At 39.8% G+C, this 25,665-nt stretch overlaps 9 protein-coding genes across 9 annotated transcripts; 3 read left to right on the top strand and 6 right to left on the bottom strand.

Annotated features, from left to right (window-relative positions):
• Positions 1-1,895: 1,895 nt before the first annotated feature.
• On the top strand, positions 1,896-2,522 carry BATDEDRAFT_12474 (uncharacterized protein; the record flags this gene model as incomplete). Its single annotated transcript, XM_006679748.1, has 1 exon — positions 1,896-2,522. The coding sequence occupies one exon, from the start codon at positions 1,896-1,898 to the stop codon at positions 2,520-2,522; it is 627 nt and encodes a 208-aa protein (XP_006679811.1).
• A 587-nt stretch (positions 2,523-3,109) lies between these two features.
• Positions 3,110-4,791, bottom strand: BATDEDRAFT_89658 (uncharacterized protein; the record flags this gene model as incomplete). Its single annotated transcript, XM_006680040.1, has 2 exons — positions 3,110-3,351; positions 3,482-4,791. The coding sequence occupies 2 exons, from the start codon at positions 4,789-4,791 to the stop codon at positions 3,153-3,155; spliced, it is 1,509 nt and encodes a 502-aa protein (XP_006680103.1). The 3' UTR covers positions 3,110-3,152.
• A 92-nt stretch (positions 4,792-4,883) lies between these two features.
• Positions 4,884-5,563, bottom strand: BATDEDRAFT_12305 (uncharacterized protein; the record flags this gene model as incomplete). The annotated part of the gene is made up of 3 exons (XM_006679728.1): positions 4,884-5,169; positions 5,227-5,448; positions 5,514-5,563. Coding segments are annotated over 3 exons (558 nt in total), but the record flags the coding sequence as incomplete, so codon positions are not given.
• An 821-nt stretch (positions 5,564-6,384) lies between these two features.
• BATDEDRAFT_89947 (uncharacterized protein) lies at positions 6,385-8,057 on the bottom strand (the record flags this gene model as incomplete). The annotated part of the gene is made up of 3 exons (XM_006680039.1): positions 6,385-7,440; positions 7,506-7,709; positions 7,791-8,057. 3 exons carry the CDS (start codon positions 8,055-8,057, stop codon positions 6,385-6,387), a joined length of 1,527 nt encoding a protein of 508 aa, XP_006680102.1.
• A 493-nt stretch (positions 8,058-8,550) lies between these two features.
• Positions 8,551-10,835, bottom strand: BATDEDRAFT_20060 (uncharacterized protein; the record flags this gene model as incomplete). The annotated part of the gene is made up of 8 exons (XM_006679777.1): positions 8,551-8,953; positions 9,028-9,083; positions 9,155-9,303; positions 9,384-9,420; positions 9,515-10,091; positions 10,183-10,220; positions 10,319-10,413; positions 10,479-10,835. 8 exons carry the CDS (start codon positions 10,833-10,835, stop codon positions 8,811-8,813), a joined length of 1,452 nt encoding a protein of 483 aa, XP_006679840.1. The 3' UTR covers positions 8,551-8,810.
• Positions 10,836-11,734: 899 nt separating this feature from the next.
• BATDEDRAFT_26026 (uncharacterized protein) lies at positions 11,735-14,253 on the bottom strand (the record flags this gene model as incomplete). The annotated part of the gene is made up of 6 exons (XM_006679867.1): positions 11,735-12,153; positions 12,385-12,692; positions 13,156-13,313; positions 13,412-13,495; positions 13,751-13,884; positions 14,064-14,253. 6 exons carry the CDS (start codon positions 14,251-14,253, stop codon positions 11,735-11,737), a joined length of 1,293 nt encoding a protein of 430 aa, XP_006679930.1.
• Positions 14,254-14,860: 607 nt separating this feature from the next.
• BATDEDRAFT_30301 (uncharacterized protein) lies at positions 14,861-15,894 on the top strand (the record flags this gene model as incomplete). Its single annotated transcript, XM_006679893.1, has 3 exons — positions 14,861-14,884; positions 15,206-15,542; positions 15,614-15,894. 3 exons carry the CDS (start codon positions 14,861-14,863, stop codon positions 15,892-15,894), a joined length of 642 nt encoding a protein of 213 aa, XP_006679956.1.
• A 116-nt stretch (positions 15,895-16,010) lies between these two features.
• BATDEDRAFT_89702 (uncharacterized protein) lies at positions 16,011-16,835 on the top strand (the record flags this gene model as incomplete). Its single annotated transcript, XM_006680149.1, has 1 exon — positions 16,011-16,835. The coding sequence occupies one exon, from the start codon at positions 16,011-16,013 to the stop codon at positions 16,833-16,835; it is 825 nt and encodes a 274-aa protein (XP_006680212.1).
• A 154-nt stretch (positions 16,836-16,989) lies between these two features.
• Positions 16,990-25,393, bottom strand: BATDEDRAFT_89946 (uncharacterized protein; the record flags this gene model as incomplete). Its single annotated transcript, XM_006680038.1, has 4 exons — positions 16,990-17,570; positions 17,648-20,924; positions 21,018-22,098; positions 22,173-25,393. 4 exons carry the CDS (start codon positions 25,391-25,393, stop codon positions 16,990-16,992), a joined length of 8,160 nt encoding a protein of 2,719 aa, XP_006680101.1.
• Between the last annotated feature and the right edge of the window lie 272 nt (positions 25,394-25,665).

Below are 25,665 nucleotides of genomic sequence, written 5' to 3'. Positions count from 1 at the left end.
CAGGCGAGAGCGGGTTTGGTGGATCAGATGTCATCAAATCACACACAGCAGCACCACGTAGTAATACAACCACACTCTCCTCTATTATAGCTACCAACAGAGCCATGCTACGACCTACTTATCTGACCTTTAAACAACCCGACTTGGAAATGGAATTTGGACGCTACTTTGTTAAATATAATCTTATTAGATGGCAACGCACTCAGCACGCTCTCTTTGCGATTTTGACCTTGCTGTACCTGTACTTTTTTATTCAAAATACTTTTGATTCGGCCTATTGGACTGCCAATTACTCACCTAGTGTCAAGGGCTCTATTACGCCTGATATTATCGCATTGTTTTGTCCTGCTGGATGGTACTGGTAAGTTTATCAATTTACATTTAAAAGTCGGCAATGTACGACTGCTCTTGGGCGGACACATTACATTTTTTAAACTTTTGTTTTTTGGTATACAATTGAAATTCTTGCATTGACTATTGAATAGTTTTACATGCAACCCAGACATGATATGCTCTTCGTATATTCTTGGATTTGATATCGCATTTTGGGCTGTAACAGTTTTGGTTCCTTATGTAATTGGAATCGTTGTATCCAACTTCTTTACCAGTACTTATTTCACAGAGTACAACGATATGATTTCAACCGTGAGCCTATCATTCATGACACTTGTTGGCGTTGGTATTCGCTACTATATAATTGAATACGGTGTCTCCTTTATGCAACCGACACTCATCATGAACATGATTCTTCTTCTTGGGTTTTACACGCTTCGTATCCGTTTCATCTATGCAGTCATATCAATCTGGTGGATTATATTTCTTTGGATTATAATCAATATTCCTCAGCTTTTTTTGCACAAGGACGTTTTGCATGCTACGGGAAGATCGTACGGTATTGCCATGGCATGTTTAGTTATAACCGGATTGATCATCACGCTTGTATCCTACGAAACAGAATATTTTCATCGGATGCAGTTTCTCATGTCCAAAGAGATGAAGAAAAACAATGCAAAATTAACCAATCAGTTGAAATTGCTTGCCAAGTCATATAATAAAAAGGCTGGTAGTCTAGACTCTCCACTTGAACGCAGTGTTATGGTGATTCGATCCGTTATGGCCGATCCTGTGCTGAGCTCACAACATTTGATGGCTTTGGGCCAAGTTTTGGCGCTACTGAGTTCGTCAAATTTACTGACACCTGATCTTGAAGGAACTATTGGCGATTCGTTGGACAACGAACAAGAGGTATGAGTTGACTAAAACATGTTGGGCTAGTATCAATTATGCCTGATTGATGAACATGTAGATACTGACATTTGATTTGAAACTAGGCCTGGTTGTTTTCAGAAATTGCTGCGCGACGACGACGTGGTCGTGCCAAGTCCGAAGCAAGAGGAAAGGTATCACTGGCAGCAGAGATTTCAAACAAAGCCGAAGTACCCATTATAGAGCAACTATCCTTGCCTAAAAACATTGCAGAAGAAACAGAGCCATCCATTCAAGTTGGAATGATGAGATTTGAAGAAAAGTTACCCACCAAGATTGAATTGGTTGAAGATCTCGGTGCAGCCTATCCACCCATTATTGAAGGCATTGCTCCACTTCTTTCCCGGTGTGTTGAATACAATTGGCCAATTTTTGATCTCACACAGTTGACTCAACACAACACGTTGATTGTTCTTGCACATCATCTGTTCACCACATCTAATTTATTTGAAGCATTTTCTGTTCCTCGCGACAAATTTCGATCGTTTATTCGCACCATTGAACGCGGATATCATGAGGACCTTCCTTATCATAACGCTATCCATGCCACAGACGTTCTACACTGCATGTCTTTTCTTGCAAATGATGAAAAAATCAAACAGATTACTTCGGATGTTGAAGTATTTTCCATGTATTTGGCGGCCATCATCCACGACCATGATCACCCAGGATTCACCAACAATTTTCTCGTCAATACCAACGATCAAAAAGCGCTTCTTTACAACGACAAATCTGTATTAGAAAATCATCATGTGGCATCTTCATTTAATGTGCTTCTACAACCCGAAAACAACTTTTTGTCTCATCTGAGCAAATCTGATTTCAAAGCCATTAGGGAAATTGTAGTTGACTTGGTATTGGCTACAGATTTAACCCAACATTTTACTTTGTTGTCAATGTTTAAAGCTAAAGTTGCTAGTTCGGAGACGTTTGATCCGTACGAAACTCGCGAGGATCGTATGCTTCTTTACAAAATTATGATGAAGTGTTCGGATGTATCCAACCCATCCAAAGACATGCAATTGTATGAGAGTTGGTGTAGACTGATTTCGGAAGAGTTTTATCGTCAAGGGGATATGGAAAAGAAACTGTGCTTGCCCGTATCACCATATATGGATCGTGATAATGTCAATATTCCAAGTTCGCAAGTTGGATTTATTGACTACGTCGTTATGCCACTATTTGATGCTCTAGACAAGTTTCAACCTATTCCAAATATCTTGAATCGTTTGCAGAAAAACAGAGAATATTGGTGAGTCGAGTTTTGATTGACATGTGACGGATGATTTTATGTATAATAACTGAATGGAATGCTTGAAATATGCTCATGTTACACCACTACTTTATATAGGGCCCACCAAAAATTGTTAGGAATTACTCAGCTTCAGCCTGGTGGGACGACAATCTCCACATCTACAAGCGGAGGAAGCACTAATCATCAACGAACATCGGCTCAGCCTTGTGCTTCGCAATCACAAATTTTGGGAGGGTATGCATACTTGTTTAAACAACGAGTTGTTTTGAAATTGTATGTTTGAATCTAATGACTTGTTTTCATTGAAATATCCTTTTTGATACATAGTTCAAAAGTAGCATTATCATCCCTTCCACCTACATCCCTCACAGTCAAATCACTTTCAGAAGATCTTATCGCTACAGCAAGCCCTGACAATTTTCAATCAGCAATCAAAGATAATTTAAAAAATAATCAGTGACATCCAAGAGTAAATCATCAATGGGTTAAAGGTGTGAACTATTTCTATTATGCTTGAAGACTGTTATAAGCTATCGTAAAAATCATACAGTTAGGATACATAATTAAATAAAAGCTACAGTAAATAATGAGTTGAAAACCATTTATGAGTGTAAAATGTTTTGAAATGGCACTATTGTACAATGCAATTGCTTTTTTGGGATTGTTTTTGATAGTGTTCTCTAGCTCCATGTGGACGCTGCGAGGGTCTAGAATTTGAATTCTGATTATTGTCCGAGGCTGACGACGCAGTTGCCATTAAGCTTTGCTGCTGAACAAACTCTCGGTGACGGCATTCTTCTTCGTGTTGCAATGACAAGGCAAGAGCATGACTAATAAGATTGAAGAATAGTGATCCATAACAAGTATAATCTGCATTAGTTTTTCAGACACAGTATACCGGTTTTGTGGTGAGATACCACAAGTAGTATTTAAACCACACGTCCAATAGCATTGACTTACTCGCGATCATCAGAGGGAAATGAAGCCATATCTGTCGAGAAATTGCCAAGAGGCAAGTTTACAGACGAGCCAGGTCGATAGATTTGAAATAACTCATCTAGAAATTCTGTATTTCCATCAACCCTTGCCATACTTTCCCAAACAATACCAGTTTCTTTAGCAAATCCTTGATCGGTCATCAACACAAATAAGCCTTGTTCGGGATGCTTGTACATGGTTGAAAAGTGGTTATTTCTGAAAAACACACAAAGTTCACCGGGTGCGATTGTTGCTTCAATCAATTGTAGTCCATAATGTGTCAATTGTGTTGCGTTTGCGGATAGAAACTGCGAACAAGTAAGACCATCGGTGACCATGGTTTCAAGATCTGCACAACGTCGAGTCAACTCCAAAAGCATTGGTTCATTTCCGGGAAGAGTAGAAGATCGCATTTCTTCAGAATTGTGTAGTTCAGCCAAGGTCACTCCAGCAGTATCGCCCGCTATAATAGTTTCAACAGCACGATTGTAGCTTTTGTATTTTTGAGCGACAATAGTGTAGGCAGGCTGCTCGTCAGGATCGCACACCCATCCATGGACAAGTCTTATACCAAACATGTCAAACAGACACAAGGCAGATGTCAGTTCAAACCCCAAAACAGAATTGAAATGAACATTCACATCAAGACCAAACTGCAGCATTGGGATTGCAACAAGAATGTCATCCATGGTGTGCTCAAATGTGAGTTGTTCTGATGTTCTAGAAGTAGATGAGTCCCGTGCAGACCTACGCAGCAAGTAATCACCCAGCAACTCTAGTAGTCGTTCGTTGCGAATGGTGGTCAAGTCTGAATGAATGATAATATCACCTCGCAGGATCAGCACATTACATAGAGATATGAGAGGACAAGGACCATTGTTATTTTGAGTGATGATGCACAGTCTCTTTTTCTCTCCAGTTTTGGTATCTTTCCACAACAACGGCTTGAGGATGTAAATGTCGTTGTGTTCCTGTTCCTGCTGCTGAGAATCTGGAATGGCAACAGACTCTGCAGATAATACTGCTTCTGTTTTAGGATCCAAAGGCGAATGGGTGGGCAATGCCAATTCTGGTTGTACTGCAGGCAATTGCTCTGGCTCAATCGACTGATTCTCAATAGACGAATCTTGTAGCTTTGGTGAGCTTGATTTGGCACCTGCAGTAGTGGAAGAATCGAGTTTAAAAGCGTCAGTAGGCTCAGTCTGGACTTCTGGAACACAAGGCATGCAAGCAGATGGATTCTCAACCAAATTCGTATCAATGGAATGCTTCAATGGTTGCTGTAGTGGCATGTGAATGGAATGAGTAAAGTTCCTTTGGCTTTGAATGTGGATTTCTTGGTCATCGCTGCACATGTAAACTCGAGCCATTCACAAAGTATTCGTTAGAGCGAATTAAACTTTATTACTTCATTTCCCCAAGAATGCCATCCTGGATACAAGTTTCTACCAAATAATTCCAGTTTTCCATTTGCTTGCGTTGTTACAAACTGCTCCAGTAGATGATGGATAAAGGGTTTCTGTGAGTGATGTTTGGATGGAACACTCACAATCACTTTGGATGGAATGGGATCTACTTTAAATTCTTGATCCGTATGACTAGAGTCTTTCAATACTCTGGATGGCTTCTTTCGACCAAGAATCAATATTTCAAACGGCTTGCGATGCGCACTAGATTTAAAAAAGCTTAAGTACTCTTACTTGTAAATATTCCCATCATCCATTTACCTTTCAAGATCAATGACCAAGTCGCCGTGATGAGTGACTTTAAGCCAAACCCATTCAGTAACAAACTCTACTCCCCAAGCTGGAAAAAGTCTGTTCAATACCATTTCACGTACTTTAGACTTGTTTGTAACCCATACAGCAACAATTCCATTGGGTAAAACCAATTGTCCAAGCGGAATGTTTGAAAGGCGATAGCAATCCATAGATGCATACTGTTTAGCTCTGAATAAACGTGAGTTGTTTAATGGTTTACTTGCACATGTCATTAGATAATCAAGTATGAATACCTTTTTACACTTTTATTTTCCCATGGAGGATCCATAAGCACAAGTGAGAATCGCAAGGGTTGATCCAATAAACCTAAAGATTCAAACTATAATAAGCTTTTATAATGGGTTTGAATAGTTTTTGTGATGTATAAAAACTTACATTTACATAGTGTAGACAGGAATGAAAAGTCAGACATTACAAACCATGAATGCTCTGGAATAATGTATTTATGACCACAAATATCCAGCACAACAGGCAGCGATCCATCTCGATTTGAGATTTGAATATTGAATAAATCAGCCAAACCAATGGAATGGGAGTTTGTTGAAAGAGTGATGGATTGGACTGTTGATAGAGTGGTAGGATCAGCAAAGCGAGAAGATACAGCCATAGATGCCAGCTCACCCATTTGAACAAAATCAATAGTGGAGGATGCAGTAATAGCAGTAACATCTGATACAGCAGTTACAGCAAGTGGGAATATTTGAGTGTTGGTAATGAGATGAGTGATGGCAGACTGAATCAGAGATCGATGACAGTCTAACAGACAAAGGAGTTGTGCTGCTCCATTCGATCCAGTAGTAACACTCTGTCTGTTCTTGCGTTTAAACCCAGTGGTTTCCTTGAGTTTATCTATTTCACAACCAGTTGTTTCTATGGACTGATTGGTGGTATTACACCGAGTGTTATAAGGCTGCATTAGACTGTAGTCAGATTGTGTGCGAGTGTAACCAGCTGCTATACACACTCTTGAACAGTCTAAAACCCATCCAACTGCATGTGCAATGAGCACTGCAGGATCTCTCTCCAACATCCACCTCAACTTGTGTAAAAGTATTTTATTCAATCTTGTTCAATTTGGATACAAACATGTTCAGTCTTGTAGAATTACTCTTTGAATGAACCAAGCTCTCTTCCTCCCATAGTCATCATTCCTATTGAATTTCGTTTCACTGGATAATTCAAAATATCTGCTTCAAGCACTCCTTCTTTTAAAAGTACTTCAATAAGTTGATCTACTTGATCCACACAAGAATCCATCTGTTCACTATCTCTATCGGGTTGCATGAGCATCCGTCTTTTGGCCCGCTCAATTCGATCTGTCATATTCGCACGCTGATGGACAGCTTTTATATATGAAGGTGGACCGAGATCTTCAGCAGTGCGTTTACGAGATCCTCGTGATACTATGGCAGTTTGTTCTGTATCGCACTGTGGATCAAGTTTAAACCGTGTAGAAGGGCTAGAACACGAGGCATTCGCACATGTCAGATCTGCTTGTGTAGTCGAGGTTTCATTCGATAATGCATCCAAACATTCCAATGTCTGTGGGTTTGACACATGTAATGTTGAATCCATTACAGACACGTCTTGAACTGTGGAGGTGTGAATGGATGAAATGGCTGTATGTGTGTTGGTACACTCTTGAATCCTCTGCGTACCATCTTCAGAAATCGGATGATCTATTACCTGAATGATATCGCTTGCCTTGTCAAGTATATCTATTAAATACTTGTGCAAATTAAACTTTGTAACATGAGAAAAATATGGCATGTGGTGTGCATACTTTAGTATATGCTGTTTAAACTCTCGGAGTCGAAGTTTGGCTAAATTAGGGTTGCATCCCGCTGCACTTGACACCAGATTGACGATTCTCAATGAACATGAGTTTGATTTCATAGCTTCATAGGCTGCGAGAATTGTAGATGCTTGAATAGACGACTCTTTACGTCCCACATCAAGCCATGCGTGTTTGGCTATATTCAAAACGGTTGACGCAAGTGATTCAAGACGAGTCCGATTGGCCAAATCTAAAGGATAAACAGCAAGACAGAGCCGCGGAAGAAAGATTCTGATATCAGCTTCAGGCAATTGAACAGCAAGAATTCCAGTGATTTTAAAATAGATTGCCGAGAATCGATCAATGCAAATGTTGAATTGAAACTAGAAAACTTGTTAGTTGTTCCATCATCAGAGTATATAACATAAATCAAGGTGCGTTGGCCTACCAATACTTCGGATAGAGTTCGAACAATCCGGCATTGCTGAAGAACAATATAAAGACATACTGATAAACAAGTTTTGGCTTTTGGTCCCAAAGTAAGTTCAAGCCTTTCAGCAACCAGTGAGAAGTAAGCCATAGTTTGATCTTTAAGACTCATGGGCAGTTGAAGTCCTTGTAAAACACCTTTGAGAACTCCAAAAAGGTGTGACTAATACAATACCAATAAAAGTCGAGGTTTGTATTCAGTAATCGTCACAATCAAGACTCAATACTGCTTCAATGTACTTACTAATTGCTCATCTCCATTGGACCACTTGCCAACCTTGAAACCATAAGTCAACGTAGACTTGTAAGCCATATTTGTATGGTCATTCGTATTGGCATTTCTATTATTCATCATGACATTATGCAATGATCCGTTTTCAATGTACTCTGCATCCGCTCCACTAAGAAGAGAACATTCGCCAGCAACCACACCGCAGTTGGAACATACAGTACTAGAATCGTCTACTGTGACAATAGATGGAGTTGAACAGCATGCAGCATTGTTCTTCATATTCAACCACAGAAAACTGCTTGATAATGAATGTGCACTATGAATCCAATCGCAGTTGTATTCATGAAATAAAGCAATTTTATATCTTGCAATTACTATTTTGGTTTGGAATATAAAATGGTTAAATATCCATTGTATCTTGTTATTGGAGATTGACTGTTTCAATTGATACTCTCAACTTCAAAATATCAAACTATAGTTTGAACTGTGATGATCTTTTGGTAGTCATACACTGCACAATCACAACCATCCAGATATTGGGTTCAACTGTTGTGAATACTACTTTAAACATTGGTTGTGTTGCTTGTAAAAAATGAGCACAAAAACCATTAAACTAGAACTCAGTCAACACACTATTGACCAGTAAATCTAATGTAGATTATCATGAAACTGGCTGTATACTCTTATTAATGATCCATTTTACGTGAATATGGTTGTAATAGTCTTGTAGACTATCCAACTTTATTCCATTGCAATCACTCAAACCTATTCTCAAAATAACCTGAACCATTCGTATTTTCATTTTACTATTTTCAAAATAAATCAGCGCATTTGGCTCCAAACGTCGGCTCTACAACTGGAAAAAATAAATTGGTCTAAATGCTACCAAAAACATAGTAGCATAGTTTATGAGAATCAACCAACTGATGTAGCTTCAAGATTGAAAACGAGTAGGATCCAGCACAAATCATCGAGTTAAGAGGAGAGCTGTGAACTTGGACAAAAAATCCCGACTCGTTCCAAAATATACGGTTAGACAGCAGTCTCGATGGCATTTCGGGGTTTGAATGGAACTGGATTGTCAGTTGACTGGATAGATTGTGCTCGCGTTGCTTCAAGTTTAAGCTCTTCATTGGTAATCACACGAAGAACTTTGCCAATTCCTTTGGTTCGGCCTGAAACAGTACAAGATTAAACACAATCTCAAAATACATCGATACTGATGAAATTCTTGATACAAGCAGCATACCTTCACGGAAAAGCAACTTGGCACCAAGCTTGAGATACTCTGGGTATTGCATGAATCTAAAACACAGACATCACTGTTCATCTTACTGCCTAACCTTACTCAACTCGTCAGTGCATAACAAATATACCTGAATCGAACCACAGCACGATCACCAGTACGTAGAATCTGTTTGTCCATGCCAACAATCCGTGCTGTTTGACGCACACCACCACAATGCAGCATGGCTTGGTATTTGTATGCAATGGTTGTGCTGTGATACAAAATCAAAATTTCTGCCTGTATTTCAAATTGAAAATCCAACTTTAATACTCATATACATCAGATTTAAAGCAGTAGATGCCATCAAGCAAACTTGCCTCAAACTCCATAACTGCTTTGGGATTCAATGATTTGCTAGTAATGAAATAATAAGCATCCAGTAAAACAAATGCATCAATATTTATCGTATTTCCGTTACCAAATATCCAACTTTTAGATATATACATACTTGATCATAATCATGCCTTTCCGTAATCCAGATCGCTTTACCTTTTTGAGTCCAAAACTAGCACTTTGACCTGCTGCAGCACAAGGTGTATTCACTCTTTTTCGTTGAATACTCTTTACTGTAACGGGAACAAATTGGCCTAGGAAATCTGGACCAAGCATCAAAGAATCACCAGTATGAATAATTCCAGAAATCACAGTACCGCTGACAACGGTACCAACACCTGGAACTGAAAATGTCTCGGTGATTTGAAATTCGGATGGTGCTTTGACGTCATACTTGTTGCTTCCATTAGAGTGAAGGATATTGAGAAACATTTTGAGTAAATCTAAACCGCTTCCAGTAACATTAGAGACTTGAAAGATTGGACATACACGTTCACTGACAAAGTTGGCAGAAGTCATAAGAACGTCGCCTATGGTTCGAATAAACATGGGAATCTTGCGACATCCAGGAGACTTGAGAATCTTGACCAGTTGGTTAATTGTACTTTCAAGAACATTCTTTGGACACATGTCAGTTTTTGTAATCACAATATATACTGGCACTTGTAATGCCAAAGCCAAGCCAAGATGCTCTGAATGCATCGATACAAGTTCAAATAAGTTAAAAAAAAAGAGTAGCTAGAACACCAGCTGCATTGAACAAAAGCCTCCAATATGCTTTACCTTTAGTCATGCCAATAATCCCAGCATTGGCACCCACCCTAATACGGATTCAACCGTTTGTACGAGTGAAGAAATAAACTGTGAATACATACTCATCAGATTTTATACACTAGATTGAAAACAATGTATAGCTTACATGAGCATGGTATAATCAGGAGAGCAACCTGTCATGCCAAACACGGTGGTTTTCAAATATTTTTCGTGACCAGCAAGGTCTAGAAATGTAATGACCTAATTGAAACCATAGTGCGTTTAACTAGACTAGCTTGACATGATCAAGCATTTAAAAAGTATACCTTGGAAGCTTCAAGACAAATATCATTCCAGTTCAATCGTTGTTTACCCAACATGGAGGGAGTGACAATCCGTCCAATAGAATCATAACCCATAATCTCAGTTCCAACTGAGCTTGTACGACCACTTTCGATTTCATGCTTATGACGAAATAGATTAACTCGTGCTTTACCACGTCCATCATCCAACGCATCTTTAGTCAGGACGCCAAGAAGGGTAGATTTTCCAGCATCTACATTTCCAACAACGCAGATGCGAAGTTCCATAAGATCTTGTACCTTGCCTGCACGCTGGCGAATAAGAACGTGGCCATAACAGTGACCATGAGATTGGGGAATTGAATCTGTATCATCGGTCATAGTAAGTTGCTCAACCTTTGCCGAGAGAATATACTCGGCGTCGCCATCATTGTACTCGGTAGATGTTCGCAACGAGCTTGAACGACGTTTATAGAGGACAGTTGTGTCAGCGTTTAGAGTATCTGCACATTGACGGATACGATCAAGTGCAATAGTAAAGTCAGATGCAGACAGTTGCATAGAAAGCCCGTCATCTATTCGAGTATAAATGTATTCAATTGGTTCAAAAACAGGGGTATACAGGAAACAGTCGAGTAAAATCAGTAATGAATCCATTGCACACGCAAGTGTTGGGACCAATAAGCAATGAATGGATTGAATGTAAATCCCAGATTCATGCGATTGGATCAAAATAATATACAATTATGACAACAGTTGGTTAAGCAGTACCTTCAAGACCGAGTTCCAGGAGAGTTTCACCCATATTTGCATCCAAACGAGTCTGAATCAAATCAGTCAAAGCAGTTACAGAATCATTCGAGTCGCCAAGTAACAACGACTAATTTGAATGGTCATGATTTGAATTAGATGAATTCAATGATTGGGTTGAATGAAACCAAGCCAGTCAATACCTTGAGACTAGGAGTTTGCACACCGCCCAATGCAAACTTGTTACAGAGAGCATCGAGTTCGATAGCAGACAAGGAAGTGGAGTTGGTAGAAGATGAAGCAACACAAGGCTCGGTAGAAGTGCACGAGACTGGTTTATGGGTTGATGTCGTAGAGGTTGTCATTGCTATTGAAGACTGTAAGATGCTGTCAGGCATATTGCTAATTACTGTCTGACTAAGAATGAAAGTTTATAACTTGAATCCTCAAAATCGAATGCTTTAAACAATTAGCCAAGTGACTCATACACATCACTGCAGTCAATTTCAAGATGTTTAGTCATAAAAGTTTTATTTATCAATTTGAACTTGTTGAATGGAAACTGTCATGTTCGGCTTGTCAAAATGACGAGATCGTCGTTTGGTAAAAAGTGTTTGGCTTTCGGCAGTCGGCCCATTGGCCATTGTAGACGCTGTTCGAGGTTTATTATCACGCTTGTTATTACCATCTTTGACATGATTCGATCCACCACGACCTCGACGACCATTTCCTCGGTGAGTACGAGCTTTTAAAGGTGCATCTACTGCAGTCTTGGCATCAGTTGGCGGCTTCGTCGCTGTATAGTGCGGTTGTGTTGGTAATTGGGGTGCTGAAACGCTCTCGGCTGCAGATGCAGCAACGCTTAGTAGTGGGTCGTGCTTGGATACTTTGTCTGCATCAGACTCGGGAATCAACTCTTGAGAATGTACATCTTGTTCTAGCTTTTTATCTAGTCAATAGCATGTATACCAGTCACAAGGATAACGTATCGTTAGTACTATTTCATATCCAAAATTACACAATGGTAAAACTTTCAAAAAGACAAGAGTAGCATTCAGGATAATATTGCAATTTGGAACCATTATAGTTGTCTTGAAGACTAATCGTTAAACATCATTATGCTACTCTGTTGAACCTATCGACAAGACTCGATATATAGAAAACAACAAAATTGACTTACCCAAAACTTCTGATGGAACCAGAAAATTGATGCTTATCTTATTGCCTCGCGAGATTAAACCAGGTCTCTTCAAAGCACTTTCATCTACATGGCTGGGTTCTGGCTCGGCAATTATCTCTTCCTTGACATCATCCGCAAGATCTGCCATCAGTGTTGTACCAAACTGTGGAGGTGGGGGTGGAAATATCAAATCATTCAATAAGCTCCCAAGGCTTGCATAAGTCAGTGATGACTGGGGAAAAAAAGATTCAGATTGTTTAGCAAGAGCCTCGACATGAAGTTTGGCAGATTCAATATATGCAAACACTCTAATAAATAGTTAGTAATAAAAAACATTTAAAGATGGTATTACAGCCATATTCACGTAAAATGGATCACTAATAAAAGTATACAGCCAGTTTCATGATAATCTACATTAGATTTACTGGTCAATAGTGTGTTGACTGAGTTCTAGTTTAATGGTTTTTGTGCTCATTTTTTACAAGCAACACAACCAATGTTTAAAGCAGTATTCACAACAGTTGAACCCAATATCTGGATGGTTGTGATCGTGCAGTGTATGACTACCAAAAGATCATCACAGTTCAAACTATAGTTTGATATTTTGAAGTCGAGAGTATCAATTGAAACAGTCAATCTTCAATAACAAGACATGATGGATATTTAACCACTGTATATTCCAAACCAAAATAGTAATTGCAAGATATAAAAGTAGCGATCCATCTCATGTGAATACGGCATTAAAAGAAAAAAAAAGTGAAAAAAACTTACTCGGAACAAGGAACACCTTGACCACCAAGAGCAGCTTTAAGCAACAAGAGAGCCTCTATCTTTGGAGCAGAAAGAGAAATCGTCGATGTTTGAGGCAATGCAATATTTAATGCATACCAGCTGTAAAGGAATGATTCGAGCTGTTTATCAAATACAGACTGATTGCAGCGAAAACAGATGTTCAAACAAATCAGTTTATATAGTCCGTAACAAAATTAAAATTCGGTCATTTCAATTTGGCCAAAAATCGGCTTACCTTGGCGGCAACTTCAGCAGCAGCAATCTGGACAGCAACTTCCTTGCACTGTAAGACTTCCTTTTGTTTCAATAGTTCTGCATTCTAATGATAATTTCAATTACGGAATTGTGAATATAATTATAATTTTCCCAGTAGAATACTAGTTCCAACTGATGATCTACTCAATACAAGACCAAGTGCATATATGCTTGGACAGTCAATTGGTAGCATCAGCCCGGCGGAGTTGGTTGCTAATGTCTGAAAAAGTGATCATATGTCCAACAAGCAATTCTGTTTTACTAGAAATGCAGCTCTAGTCTAGAGCCTCGATACATTTAAAGCATAGCTTTACATTACCTGGTGGTCTATAACAGCGATTTGAGCACTAAAATCCTCCAGTTCCTTGATGGCTATCACAATCTCGGGCTTACGTCGGACAGACAAAAGCTGATCTGGATTAAGGTCGTCTGGGTTAGACTGCTCATACTTGACTATTTTGAGCTAAAAAGCATAGATTTACAAATGATTAGTATTGGTAATCCAGTAATACTTCAACGCTGTCCAGTACAAATGCAGCAGTTTTATAGACAATATAAGAATAGAGCCAATAAATCATATTTGAATGAAATTAGCAATTCTTTGGATAATAGACTAATAATATAGACAATACTGTATGGAATAGTAAAGCTGTCATTATGACCAGCACTTGCCAATTTCTTTCTTAGTGTGCGAAGTCGTTTATTAACAGCGTCAGTATAAGCAGACTCTTTGTGCGGGGCTTCATCATGAGTGTCTGGCTCTGCAGTAGTAGAGTCAGGAACAACGGCAGCAGTGAAATTAGTGACAGATGGTTCAGTCATGTTACAATTGGAGATTTGATTTCAAATTGATGGGATTAAATTGCAGTTTGAAATTCAATTTACAGCCGTATTCATCTTGCATCGACTTTTTTTATTTTGCTTGGCAATAAAAACGGTTATGCTTTCTTACTACAGCCATATTCACGTAAAATGAAACATTACACTAAAATAAAGTCATGTTTGATGAGTACCAATCTTACTGAAAAACATTGTTTTATAAACTCATTCTTGTACAAAAATACAGTGCAAATGCTTGCATCTCTGTTCCAATACATTCCACATTCTTGGCATTGGTTCAACCTTCAACTTTCCTTTTCCAAACACTCGGTAATCATCATGGAAACATTGGGTGATTATCATAAAACCAATCGTTGCATTCCTGAGATATATTGAACTAGATTTCAAACATATCTGATATTATAATAGTTTCAATAGAAATAACAACAACGAATGGTTAACGATTGTTTATTTTGGAGCAAAATAGTCATTACAAATGTTTCATTTTACACGAACGCGACTGTAAATCAACATGGTTGACCCAGTCGTTGATATTTATTCACTATTGTTTTGTTCTAGAGTTTACCCCTGTTCAAGTAAATCATTCCCAATGAGTTTCTTTGGGCTAAATAATGTAAGTCTACTAATAGATATGCATTGCTATCCATCAGACAGTAGTGTGGTGGAGTATTATTGAAATGCTTGTTTGTCAAACACAATGGTCTAGATACATTAGTATCCCACTAAACCGCATTGGTCCAGTCCTTGACGGAGCATAGGCTGGATTGTAACAGCCATAACACTTGTTGAATGTTCATATTTTATGTAATCTACTCGATACATCTTTTATTGTTGGGCTTGTGGTCCAAAACCTTTGTTATTTGACAGGCTTATTCAGGATACAGAATGCATTCTGAGCACTAAAACTCATCCATATACTGACTACTATGATTAGAGCAAGACATTTAAACCTAAACGGAGTATTCCCGAGGGCTCCAAACAGGCCGAGCTTAAAAAGTTTGCAGAGGCTACACTTGGATCGGGCAATCTCAAACTGGCAGTTGAACTTCCACAAGGAGAAGATCTGAATGAATGGCTAGCAGTCAACACTGTCGACTTTTTCAACCAAATCAACCTATTATATGGAACCATTACAGAGTTTTGTACTCCCCAGGACTGTCCAATTATGTCTGCTGGACCTAAATTCGAATACCATTGGTGCGACGGAGTGCAGTTCAAGAAACCTGTCAAGGTATCTGCTCCAGAATATGTGGATTATTTAATGACATGGGGTAAGTAACACTGCACTATTGAACCAATTCATTTTAGTCTACACGCTGATAAAACCACATAAACACTTTAGTGCAGTCTCTGCTGGACGATGATACAGTATTCCCGTCCAAGATTGGAGTTCCATTTGCCAAGACATTTCAATCGAGCATCAAGACGATTCTCAAACGACTCTTTCGAGTGTATGCACACATATACCATTCACACTTTCAAAAGTTTGTCGATCTAAAAGCAGATGCGCATCTGAACACTAGTTTCAAGCATTTTGTCTATTTTATAAACGAGTTTTCATTGATTGAAAAAAAAGAATTGGCGCCGTTGGAAGATCTGATCAAGACTATGATGGCCCAATAAAGTGTAAAAGTGAAATCTTCACGTGACCGTGTGGTTTTCTTTTGAAATATTTGTCAAAATTGTTGGCACTTGGCTGGTAGTGGTGCGTCAGGATGTCCTGCTCGGTGTATATGAAGATGGCTTCAAAAAGAGCTTCCACTGCTCTGTTTCAAACTGTCTGGAAATCTCCTGTTGTTCCAACATTCGCTTTAAATCATCTTCGAGCTTCCATCACTAGAGTGCGTTGCATGTCATCTGAAGATACATCCACAAACATGTCGCCATTATTCAAGGCTGCTATTGAAGAAGCAAAGACTAGAACTGCTCAATCGAAATCCCCTTCCACATCTACTGCATCTTCCACTTCAGCTGATACGGCAGATTCAGCTTCAGTAGATATTCACGCCATCTTTCAATCTCGTACAGAAGCTGCCAATCGTCTTCCGTTCTTTACTACAGGAAACATGCGAGCATCCCCTCAAAAGATGAACCATCTTGCTCGTTTGATCCGTAAAATGCCCATCACTGAAGCTAAAAGACAAATGGCATTCACTCTTAAACGTCGCGGTATATCAGTTGTTCGGCTTCTTCATCGTATCGAATGCGCGCTGCGTCACAACTACAATCTCAATCCTGACGACTTTATTATACACCAAGCCCTAGTAGGCAAAGGAACTTATTTGAAACGGATCCGTATTCATGCTCGAGGCCGATTTGGTGTTATGCATCGACCACATGCTCACATCAAGATCAAATTGGGTCCAAGGATGCCAGAAGGAACTGCTAAAGATAAAGAGTTGAGAATCATTGCCAATATCTTGCGTCGCAAGAAACTTTATATAAGTTTGGAAGACTCTAAACCAATTCAACGGCTGCATCCTCCATGGAGTCGTAAACCTTGGAAGTATGTGACTTCTCCAAGATGGACCAATCCTGATCGTATTTTGATCAAGAAACAATAAAATCAAACCATCATTGCCTGTTTTACTAAAGATTGCCCGATTTAACATCTGTTTACAAGGTGGGAGCTTTAGATGGTATAAATGATGGTTATAGCAATAGTAAACATCTAGCTAGATTGGTTTATTCAGGTTTCCAGATCACAGCATTCAACTATCAATCAGGATAATATTTACCAAATATCAACCTTCCTTTAGCAAGCAATTCATCCTCCATCTTCTGCTGCTGTTGATGATCGCTTGACTGAGATCTAATAGTAAGTGACGTGATTGGATATGAAGGGTTTTCTGATGAATGCATTGACATGGAAGCCCCGTCATTCAAATTATCTGGTAAACTGTCATGATCTCCACTGATCTCGAGGTTTCCCAAATCGTCAACATCGCTATTACTCGATTCATCTTTCCTATCCATCCGTCGCATAAGACTTTTGATAATCCCTTTTCCATTGCCAATTCTGTCGCGCATTCTGCGTCCTGCGTGACCATGTCCATGAGTCGAAACACTATCTTCGCCTGAATAGGACGACTTGACTGATTCACTTCGTCCAAGATGCAGCCCGCCATCAACAGGATAAGAAACCGATCCAAACTCTGATGGCTCAGTAGATGAGGTTGTACCAGTCTGCGATTCTATACTCGAGTGTGTTGTCGAATGCACAGTCCCAGGTTTTCGTTTCTGAAATAGCTTCTCTCGAACAAGTGCTCCCGTATTAGCAAGTGCTGCACGCATCGTATCTAGTATTCATATACACACACCCAAAAATCGTTATACATAACATATTGCATTGATAATACAGCTAGTCAATACATACCACGCTTTACTGCATTGACAAATTCATACCACGTCCAGGTTTTATTCCGATACTCTAAAGTGGGTAGGTAGAATTCAAACATGTGTAGATCTTCTAAATTCTTTTCCTTGAGTCCTCGATAACTCAAGCAGTGCAATACACCTGGAAGCTTGATATAGATAAACGATCGGTTTTCTGAAGCACGGGCTTGCATTTGTTTAAGCTCAGTGAGAGCTCGGCTTGGACGACGTTTTCCACTACCTCGTGTATGAGTAGATGCACTGCTGCTTTTAGCAACAACTGCCGTTGCTGTCGTTGCAGATGAGCTATTTGTCGTGTGTGTAGATGACCATTCGTTTGTCTGCTTGCCACGTCGAGATACAGATACTGTATCCAACGTATCCGGTGTTTGTGATCGAGGTCGGTCATTTTCATCAACAGACGCTATGGTTCGCGCATAGGGAGAAGATGAGTGAGCATCACCTGATGCAGTAGCAGTACTGGAAGCTGGTATATTTTTCTTATTGGGGAAAATGTATCGCATAAACTGCTTTCCCAACTCATATGTAACCTGAATGGATAGTGGAAACATATCGATTTCAAAATGATCCACGACTTGGATTCCAGCAACCGGTGCAAGCTCTCTCAAATACAATCGTAGCATCTTATTCCGTTTAAAATCTACACCGTGTCGATCCGGTATATAAGGAGAAATCGCATCTTTGAACTCGCTGGTCATCACATGCAAGTTTTCTACATATAGTGTTTCAATCTCGAGCGTGTTGATTGAAACTTGATCTTCTCTATGAACCCACATAATTGCTGGGTTTGTAAATGTACAACGTAAAAATGGATCATTGTTTTCAAGCAACATCAGCCATACAAACTTGTCCATTTTGACGCAAAGTTGATAGGACAATCCTTCCGAATTACGCTGCTTTTCAATTTGTTGTGTGCCTTTCAAAGCTTCCATCAATACATGGAGTTCATTACGACCTTGAATAAGGGATCGACGAAGTTCTTGTTGACGCTGAGAATCAGTGGTTGTATTGGATTTTACAACCGAATCCGTTTGACGCACGCGTTCCTGGAGTGACAGCACCATGTCTTGCATCTCTCTTAAATCAGGTAGCTGCTCCAAAGCAAGCATCACTTTGCGCAACCGTTCAGCCAACTTTCCTGCTGCAGGATCATTGTAAACCAGTAACGAAGTGATCACTTGATGTACAAGCATGTACTGAGCCGAGTTCATTGCAATACAAAACTGTGGAAGTGATAAAAAGTGCGTATCAGTCTGTTGTGTTGCGAATGCTGACGAACGAGTAAAATACAAAGGGTTCATTTTATCACGATGAAAGTTGGCCGAAGCATGTTCAACAATCCGAACAAATCGCGGATCCACTGAGCTCGTGTCAAGAAAACATTCAAGTGGAACCCAGCATTGTCGACTTGCGTTGTACTGACTGTCCATATCATCTTGACCGTTACGAGACGGGTAGGCAGTGTAAGACATTGTGTCATGGTCGGTTTCTTGTCTAATAAAAAACTGAGCCTCGTGAACATTGACAATTGTTCTGTACTTGACAATCGCATCATTTCGATCCTTATCTTCATATCCCTGTCTAGCAGCAGCAGCCACCTCGTCAAGAATCGTCACCAAAAGAAGTTCCATGCCTGTTGATGCAACAATCACTGACTGGACAGTAAGTGGATCAGCCACATTGACTACTTCATACGCAACCTGTGGATTGATGAGTGTAATCACTGAATCACTTTCTACCATTTGTCCAGGAGCCAAATAGTCTGGAGAATTAATATCAAAAGAAGGTGTATATCTGCTGATTTTGCGGAATTTGCTATTGAGCTCAGTTTTTTCCGGTGATGGTGGAACATAGATATGATCAAACTCTGCCTCGGTTTCGTTGGGAATATTGGTACGAATCCCTAAAGCAAGGTCATGCAGCAATTGATCCAACAGCTGCGCCATGGACTCTGAGGAATAGTTGGTGAATGTAGATTGCTTATTGGCCGTGTTTGTGTCGTCAGATTTCTTTGACTTGGATCCTGGCAAGGTAGATGCTGGAGTAGAGGCTTTGAGCATGGATCTTTGCTCGCCAATCAGGCGAATTAGCTCTGAAACAACCTTGGCAGCAGCGTTGGACAAACAATACTTGATTGCAAAGTTTTTTGTTTGCAAATCAATGAGTTTAATGATTGCATTTCGAACAGGAACTTTCCAAAGAAAGCATATATTATGGAAAACGTAATGATGTTTAAATACTTGCATATCCTGTTTGGCTGCAGACTCTTCTATGAATGTCGAATTGTCAGACATCTCTAGCGACTCGATCAAGTCCTTGATAGCATTTTGAATCAATGCTCGTTTTTCATACAGCATTGTGAGTCGATCAACCAATCCTGCCGACTCTTTTTCAATTGAGGTGTCAAAGAAAACTGCCATTCTTGATTCGATTCCCTTCTGCTCTTCCTTTAAAATCCATATAGTAGCCTCGATTTCATGCATACGAGCAGTCAACAACGCGAGCTGCTTATCAAAAAAGTCTTTTTCGTGCAAGTGATGATGGTCACTACTGGTTCCGCGACGAAAGTAAAGCAGACGCGGTGACCAGAGAAATGGAGTAAACTGCATGACAGAGGCATCAAGAGTATAATAGGCATCTTCAGCAAATGTCCAAATCTCGTTATCCATAATACTTGCGGCGTCTTCATCAGCATCAACTGGGGTTGCTGAGCAGTGCCCAGGCTCACTCGGAACAGTATATGTCAATGTACATCCTTCAATATCTTCAAAAGACATTTGGCTTTCTTCTAAATCCCATCGATAGGCGGGACGTCTAGATATAGATATATTTCCATCATCTATATGCGTGAGTTTATGCTGTCTAAACAACACATCAGATTCCATATGTGTTGTTCGTCCTCGCAACCCAACACCGCCTGTCAGATCATCTTGCTCAGCAATTAATGTGATGACCAACGGCTTGAGAGTGGTAACAAGACGTACAGTGCTTAGTGCTCTGCCTAGCTTGGGTTTAGGACTGGTGGGCACGCCTTGATGCACCGGTTTAGTGAAAAACATGACTCGAGTCCGAAGGGGAATACTGGTGAGAATCGATTGGTATACCATAGTCATAATCTGCACCTGACTAAAAGACGAAGAATTCATGCACAGATGGCTGCTAGGAACCACTAGTCCAGAAAAATACGGCTTTGGGGAAGTGATCTCCACATGCATATGAATAAACTCGGATCGAAATCCATGAAACGAGTCCCACACCTATCCATCATTTTGAATGGATCAAAGCATGAGTGTTCCATCAACACATTTAAAATACTGGAGCAAATAATAAGATATTTGAAAATTACTTACTTGTCCAAGAGATGGCGAATGACAGAATTCTGGCGAGCGCAGGACAATATCTGCATGAGTTTTCCATGGATGCACCTCAATAGGTGGGAAATTTGGCCCATCTACTGGTCTAAACGTAGTAAACCTCACACCAAAAGCGATTCGCACTCCACCGCTGAATTTGGCCAACGTATCATTCATTTCCTGTGCTGCACCTTGTGCTAAACTCTTTTTTTGTGGCAAGGCAAACCGTACCTCACCTGCCTCCAGCAAAACTATATCATTAGATTGTGGTGCACCAATGTTAAAGTGAACACCGCTGCCAAGTGAAAGCTCAATGCCATCCATACCAAAATGCTTTAAAGGATCGTAGTATGGTGACATTGAACCCAAAACGCGAAGTCGTAATTCGCCCCCACCAGAAATACTGATTTCATTCGTGCCGTGAAGCATCAATCTTAATTTGTCCCACCATCCAACGGGTGGACTTGGGTCAGCATTAGGTTTGGTAAACGAGTCAATCACTGATACCAAATCACTCAAACAGGGTTCAAGTGATGCTCCATAGTAGGCACAAATAGCAGAATTGCATTTAATGACGGTCGTGGTGTGAAGATAGATCTTGGTTGGGCTGACGGACCGTGTTACAATTATTGGGTCAATACTCAAATCTTTCAATGGAAGATAAACAGTTCGGCGTGATTCTACTGGGAGAAGAGGCTCGGCGATAACTAGCAATCCTTTAGTCAGCCATGTCGTTCCACGAGGTGATGCTGGTACTTTGAGCAATGAAAAGGGATAATCACGTAACCGAATATCAATAGAGTGAAACCCAACCGAGATATCGCGAGGAATCAAGTCATCGTAAATGAGTTTGGAAGGTGTATTGTAGTCCAGCGTGTTCAAGGTTTCCTCGACTGTCAGTTCAAGCAATGATGGAGCAGATACAACTATATCAATTCCTTCCAGAACAGCTGCCAAAAGATATACCTCGTCATTGGCATCTTGGCTTGACTTATTGATTGCCTCAATGTACGCACGGCTATTGAACTCCTCAAGCAACTTCCATGCTTTGTCAATCTCGTTGGGATTAAAAGTGCCACTATTTGTATAAAACACACGTCAAAAACAACTCTACTTTTCAGTAGTATTGGGAAATACAATCAATGCACTTACTCTGATTGCTTGGCCTCACGCTGCTTGGCTTGTTTCCAAAAAGCTCTTTCTCGTGAAATTCTTGAGAAATTTTCGGGTAATCCTACACGATAATTTCTTGATAGTCGAGAAACAAACGGATCATCTTCAATATGGATCGTACACATTTGGATACAACACCTGATATTAGGGATTGATTCTTTAATGATAAAGGTGCGTCCAGGATCAGACGAGTTTGATGGTATATGTCCGAAAAATGTACGAAAAATAGATTTCAGTGCACGGACAAGGTTTATGGCATTCTCGACAATCTCTGACATTTCAAAACCGTATGGAATCGTGATATCCATTTTATTCGGTGCAAAAGATATGTTTGCTGCAGTGGCTGGAGCAGATGGTGTAAAGCCAACAGTAATGTCTTGAACTAGAAGGAGCTGTTTGAAAATGTCCGAGTTTTGAAGATATACTTGTGCATCCATGGATTTAAGTTCAACTTGGCCGGTTCCACCAAGATAGATTGTAGATTTAATCTGGTCCAATGTGCCTTGAATCTTGACCTTGTCGGGAAGTTCTATTTTGACAAATATCGAGCAAATAGATATCTTTGCAAGTGGGATTACCGGTCCCAGAACCAAAGAATCGGGTGTTTTATCGCGAATAGCTTTAAAAGGTGTAACAAGTGTCAAAATCTTGACCACATCGATACATGCATTTAAAATAATAAAGCAGTGTACAAAAGAGATATCCACAAGACATTGTGTTGATTCAACCGATATAAGAGAAAAACGCCCAGATTCTGGTATTGATGAATCCGAGGCGGTATGTAATGGAGATGCCAAATTTAAGCTGTGTTGCATCATAAATTGGATTTTTTGAATACACAAGACAGAATGGGTTGGCAGAGCACCATCAATCAACGTGGAAAAATCCTTATAGTGTAGAAATGTCAGCAGATCAACTGTTTCGATATTTCCAGTGAATAGTTCGATATTCCAAAGACTGGTATCGTCATATCTCGCTTTTGCGTTGACTGAAGCGGCTTTTACAGAACCTATTAAACCGCTCTTGTCCACCTGTCCAACCAAAATGACGCTAAGTTGCTTAAGAACAGCTGTAGAGCTAACTTCTATTTCAAATAGTGATATGAGCGAGCCATCTGCTGAATTATGGGGCTCGGGTACATTTGGCAGTCCGTCATGTTCAACCAAATTTGACTTTTTTATAAATGTTCCAAGTAACGACCAAAGTGCCAAGACAACAGCAAAGTAATCGAGTAAACTTCCTGTGGCCAGCCATGATAGATCAACAATGATTGATTCAATGTCAACTGCACTTTGCACGGAAAAGCATCGATCTGAATACTCTAAAACCAGATTTACAGCCATATTTGTACTTGACACTAGAGTTTCCAATGACGACAATGACTCTGTTGTAGGAAAAAGTGCAGAGAGTCTTTTTGATGTTGTACGAGCAAGTTGGGTATGTAATCCAGCACCTGTAAACAACACATCGATTGTGCTTTTGCAAAGCTCGATACGATCAACAGCAAGATGACTGGATGAGATCGCGGTAGAAAGCAATAGCAAATGCATGCTAGTAGATATCGAAAACAAGTCGAGCTTAAATGAAATTTGTGCAAGGTTAGACTGTTCAATATGATCGGGTTCGCCAATAGGTACTTGAATGCCAATCAGCACATCTGCAATATTGACAGTGAATATAATGTCCAGTTGATTTAACCCAAAAAGACTGCCTGCATCCATTAAAAAGATGTTGCTGAAATCCGGTTTAGGTTTTGTGTGTGATGGAATATTGATAGATGCTTCAGAGCAGACATAGATTTGAAAAAGATCAAGCACATGAGGATCCAAAATGATATGTGGGGACATGATTCGAGTAGCACACTTCAAAATGCAGATTGAACTATTTTCTTCATGACCAAAGCTTGCATTAAAACTAGCTTTCTTTACAGAGAAAAAATGGGACACTGACTTCTTATTGCAATCAAATGACATCAAATCACCGATGCTCTCCTCAACAGATGCACGCATTTCAATTTTAGGAAACACTCTATTGCGACCTGCATCTCGATCGATTTTAGCCAAAAGTTCAATGAGTTTGAATGAGAAGAGTATTGTATGTGAAGAATTAGGTTTAAAGCTAGCCGTGCTTGATTTTGTATCAAAATCTATTTTAGAATTGTCTAAAGCATTTTCAAATACATGGACAACTGCTGCGTGGTTGATTTCTATGGAAACTCTTGGAGCCATGCACGTCAATGCTTCAAGGATATCTAGAGCTGCTTTTGTGGGCAAGGGAATGTCTGTGGATGTTTCTGTGTCGATCAATGCAGTTTTTTGCAGTTCAGTGTGATTGAACATGGCTGAATCAAACGTAGATCCGTCCTGCAATGAATCTGACGTGTGGTGGGTATATTGCTTTAGTATATTCTGAAACATGGCAAGTTCTAGAGTACGAATTGTGGGATGATCGATATTGATGTTGGCAATTAAAAATGCATTCCAAGATGATCTAACTAGTGCAATGGAAAACAGTGTAGGTTGCTGACACTCGAAAACGGTTTCGCCAGAATAAGCTTTAAAACGATATGGTGATAGCGCAAGTAGCATTTCAGCACCACATTTTGAAGCAGATGGTATAAAGCCTTTCTGGGTGAATTTAGATATGCAGCTAGACGGTGCACCATCTAGAATTGAGGCAATCTCTAGTGAATGAAGCTTGGTTTCATAGATGCAGATGCCAGATACGTCTTGAATGGTTACATGAACATCAGTGACATCGATGGCGACAAGTCGCATTATGTATTGGACCAAAGTATTTGACAGAAAGGACCATACAGAAAATATTTGTTTATCTAGCGACAAAGTAGTTTTTACACTAGCATTGCTATGGGTAGAAGTAGACGCAACAACATCTTGAATTGGATTCATCTTGACAACCACCGCAACATTCTGCACAAACACACACACAAGAGCGTTGGAGTCGGGACGACGACCAAAACTGACGCCAACAGTGCCTATATGAAATGATTGAACAGACATCATTTTAATATGGAGTCGGTCATGGGAGATTTGAATACCATTCAGTCGACGCATTCCCACTCTCTGAATAGTCACTCCGAAGCGTTTAGAAAACCGGCGGACTGCACTGGCAATGCCATACCAGAACAAAATAGTGCAGACAAGTAACAGTATCAACGATATCCAGAACGATGAGACCATTATATCTAATGAATAGATAAAATAATTTACAGCCATGTTCATGTAAAATAGAACACTTGTATTGATATTGCAATGGCTAAATAGTCATCGCACTTTGTTGCTAGAAATTGGTATTCTTGAACACAGCGTCCATACAAATCAAACTGGTTTTGAAATGGAATTATTCTTGCATGTACGATCATCAGACTCGTTTAAATCCAGATATTGAGCTCTGATACAAGATTTATCAAAACAGATGTGAGCATTCATTCAGTTATACAAAGATCAGTCAG

This window comes from Batrachochytrium dendrobatidis, assembly GCF_000203795.2.
Source record: "Batrachochytrium dendrobatidis JAM81 unplaced genomic scaffold BATDEscaffold_8, whole genome shotgun sequence".
Taxonomy (NCBI): Eukaryota; Fungi; Chytridiomycota; class Chytridiomycetes; order Rhizophydiales; genus Batrachochytrium; species Batrachochytrium dendrobatidis.
Note: the sequence above shows the minus strand (reverse complement) of the source record. Positions and strands in the feature narration are given on the sequence as shown.